Source organism: Microcaecilia unicolor, chromosome 14 (genome assembly GCF_901765095.1).
Source record: "Microcaecilia unicolor chromosome 14, aMicUni1.1, whole genome shotgun sequence".
Lineage (NCBI taxonomy): Eukaryota > Metazoa > Chordata > Amphibia > Gymnophiona > Siphonopidae > Microcaecilia > Microcaecilia unicolor.
In genome coordinates, this window is record NC_044044.1 from 25,646,025 (window position 1) to 25,648,481 (window position 2,457).

General features: G+C 44.0%; 1 protein-coding gene across 1 annotated transcript; it reads right to left on the minus strand.

The window, feature by feature from the left end:
• Window positions 1-524: 524 nt before the first annotated feature.
• Window positions 525-1,469, minus strand: LOC115457182 (olfactory receptor 10A7-like). Its single transcript, XM_030186606.1, has one exon. The coding sequence runs from the start codon at window positions 1,458-1,460 to the stop codon at window positions 525-527; it is 936 nt and encodes a 311-aa protein (XP_030042466.1). The 5' UTR covers window positions 1,461-1,469.
• Between the last annotated feature and the right edge of the window lie 988 nt (window positions 1,470-2,457).

Below are 2,457 nucleotides of genomic sequence, written 5' to 3' on the forward strand. Positions count from 1 at the left end.
TAGGCAGGAATACATCAAAGAGAAGGCTGTGGAGCCGGTGCGAGCAGTATGTATCAGTTGCTGTTCACTGCAGGTGAAGATTTTTATTTATTTATTTATTGCATTTGTATCCCACATTGGAATCAAAATCAGAAAAATTAAAGATTTCCAAGAATTATTGCTTAAAGAATTCTAAAAGAGAAAATAGCCTAGACTTAGTGAGTTCTCCATAATGTCCACATGGTGATGTAATAATAAACTGTTTTTAATCTTGCCTGTAACCATCTCTTGGTATGTAGTCAGTTGTTAACTTGGAACATGTTTTCCCAAAATGGCTACCGTGTCCTTTGAGAAAGAAGAACATTTATTTACCAAACTTTGAAGAAAAGAGTCTGTATGAGAAAAATCTTCCTGATTTCTACAGGCTTAATCTTAGCAAGGTCTGGAGCTAACTAGAAAAGGATTGCCCTAAGACATGAGTAACAGTAGATAGAAAATGCCACTTTGTGACGCAACCATTCTTAGACATGTCATTTCAGATTGTATCAAGACCCTTTTTTCCTCTCCATGAGTTTCTTCAAGGATCTCTTGAACTCCTTATTCCTCAACGTGTAGATGATGGGGTTTAGCATGGGAGTCAGGACACTGTAAAGAAGGGCCAGGGCTTTGTCGCTCTCTTGTGAATGATTGGACTTGGTCCTCAGGTAGGTGATGGTGGCTGTGCCATAGAACAAAGAAACTGAGGTAAGGTGAGAGCTACATGTGGAGAAGGCCTTCCACCTCCCCTCCACTGAATGTATCTTTAAAATGCTGGTGATGATACGAGCATAGGAAATGAGGATCAATATAAAAGGGACTGGTATCACCAGGAAACTATACAACAGTATTGCAACTTCATTCATCAAAATGTCAGCACAAGCCAATTTCAAAACAGGTAGAATGTCACAGAAGAAATGATCAATGATATTAGGTCCACAGTAGGGCAAAGAGAATACAAATGAAATCTGACCTAATGACAGCAGAAGCCCAGCTGCCCAGGACCCAGCTGCCAGCAGGGTACAGCGTCTTCTACTTATGATGAGGGGGTAGCGCAATGGGTCACATATGGCTATGTATCGATCATATGCCATCACTGCCAGGAAGAAGCACTCTGAGGTGCCCAGGGAGCAAAAGAAATACAACTGTGTAGCGCAGCCAACAAACGAGATACTCCTGTCTTGGATCAGAAAGTTGGATAGCATCTTTGGGAGAGTGATGGAGGTGTAACAGATCTCCAACAACGAAAGGTTCCGGAGGAAGAAATACATGGGTGTGTGGAGGAGAGCATCCATGGTCACGGTAACGATGATCACTGCATTCCCCATCAAGGTCGCAAGGTATATTATCAAGAAGAAGGCAAAGAGGAGGGGCTGAAGCTCAGGCGTAGTGGAGAAACCTAAGAGAATGAATTCTGTGATGTGCGATTGGTTAACTCTTGTCATTTTATCATCTGAAAGGAGAAAATGATTGATTAATCATTTAAAGATCAATTCTAGAAGTAGGCTCATCAATTTACGTGCCCCTTGCATGAGTAATAGTAGCACTTTCATGGGAAAGTATTAGCAGAGTGCCTTAGGGTTGTTCGGTGAGGGGTCTTTTTTACTAAGCAACGGTAAAAAGTGGCCTGCAGTAGTGCAAGCGCGTCTTTCGGGTGCACGCTGGGCCATTTCTCTACCGCGGCTGGGGAAAAGGCAATTTTTTAATGGGTCGGGAAATGGGCGTGTGCTCAAATTAAAACCAGGATGCACCTATTTATGGCCTGAACCCTTACCACCAACATTGGATCGCGTGGTAAGGACTCATATGCTACCCGAGCAGTAACCATGTAGCACACGCCAACTGCCGATTACCACCAGAAATGCCCCCCGTGGTAGAAAATTATTTTCTACCATGGGATTCGGTGCACGCTAAACTCAGAATTACCAACAGGCCACATGCTAGCCCGGCGGTAGTGCTGATTTGTCGTGTGCAACCTGCACGTTAGCCCTCCCGCACCTTAGTAAAAGGGCCCATAAGAGTTTAACACAGTAACACAGCAGATGACGGCAGAAAAAGACCTGCACGGTCCATCCAGTCTGCCCAACAAGATAAAACTCATATGTGCTACTTTTTGTGTGTACCTTACCTTGATTTGTATCTGCCATTTTCAGGGCACAGACCGTAGAAGTCTGCCCAGCATTATCCCCGCCTCCCACCCACCAGCCCCGGCACAGACCGTAGAAGTCTGCCCAGCACTAGCCCCGCCTCCCCCCACCAGCTCTGCCACCCAATCTCAGCTAAGCTTCTGAGGATCACATGCAGATTTATGCCACTTTTTGGACGTTTTTCTCTTTTGAAAATAAGCCCCTGAGTGACTTACAGTCGTATTAAGAAGAACAAGAAAAGTGAAGATACATAACGTCAAAGAAATCCTAAGATATAGCAGAATTAAAAAAAATT

Bases quoted from the DNA above. Each gene is read 5' to 3' on its own strand.
- LOC115457182 (XM_030186606.1), bottom strand. From the start codon at position 1,460: ATGACAAGAGTTAACCAATCGCACATCACAGAATTCATTCTCTTAGGT.